This window comes from Alligator sinensis, unplaced genomic scaffold, assembly GCF_000455745.1.
Source record: "Alligator sinensis unplaced genomic scaffold, ASM45574v1 scaffold778_1, whole genome shotgun sequence".
NCBI classification, from domain to species: domain Eukaryota; kingdom Metazoa; phylum Chordata; order Crocodylia; family Alligatoridae; genus Alligator; species Alligator sinensis.
In genome coordinates, this window is record NW_005842946.1 from 138,255 (window position 1) to 138,872 (window position 618).

The following is a 618-nucleotide window of genomic DNA, read 5'->3' on the forward strand; positions in this document are numbered from 1 at the left end:
AACCGGGTCTTAAAGGACCAGGACCCCAAGAATTGGTGGGTGGGTCAGGAAACCGGCCTCTTGAAGGGTCAGTCACTCGGTGTCGGGTGGTGTAAAATGAACCTTAGTCAGCGAGGTTAAACGAGAAAGCTTTTAACAACATCCCACCCCCGTAAATCCGTAATCACCGGGAGGGGCGGCCCCTTTAAAAGAGGGGCCCCGCCCCACGCAGGACTACTGGCTCCCGGTGACTGCCTACGCGCCACCACTGGTCGGCGGGGCTGGGAGGGTGATCAGCTGGCGGGGTCCGGCGCGCAGGTGCCCCCTGGCGTGGCGCTGAGACCGCGCAAGCGGAACAAGCCTTGCAGATGCGCCACGGCGGCAGCCACGACGAGCACGTGGAACAGCTGGTGCGAGTGGAACTGGGGGAAGGGACGGGGTTAAAGGGTTCCCCTCACCCCGGGGCAGGAACCCTGTCAAGTGCCCGGGTTCACACCACCCCCCGGGATTAAGAACCCAGGCGCCCGGGGGGAGGGGCCTCACCCAAATGTCGCAGCGGCCGGGGCAGAAGCGCTCGGGCACGCGGGCCGCGTACAGTGTCGCCCCCAATGCGTAGAGCAGCGCGGGCGCCACCAGCCC

The 618-nt window shown here is 65.9% G+C and overlaps 1 protein-coding gene across 1 annotated transcript in view; it reads right to left on the reverse strand.

Annotated features, from left to right (window-relative positions):
- Positions 1–6: 6 nt before the first annotated feature.
- CCDC115 (coiled-coil domain containing 115) overlaps positions 7–618 on the reverse strand; it is a 14,992-nt gene continuing 14,380 nt past the window's right edge. The window contains exon 7 of the mRNA XM_025192574.1: positions 7–401. Coding sequence (XP_025048359.1) covers positions 235–401 — 167 coding nt within the window. The 3' untranslated portion in view covers positions 7–234. The remainder of the gene's footprint in view (positions 402–618) is intronic.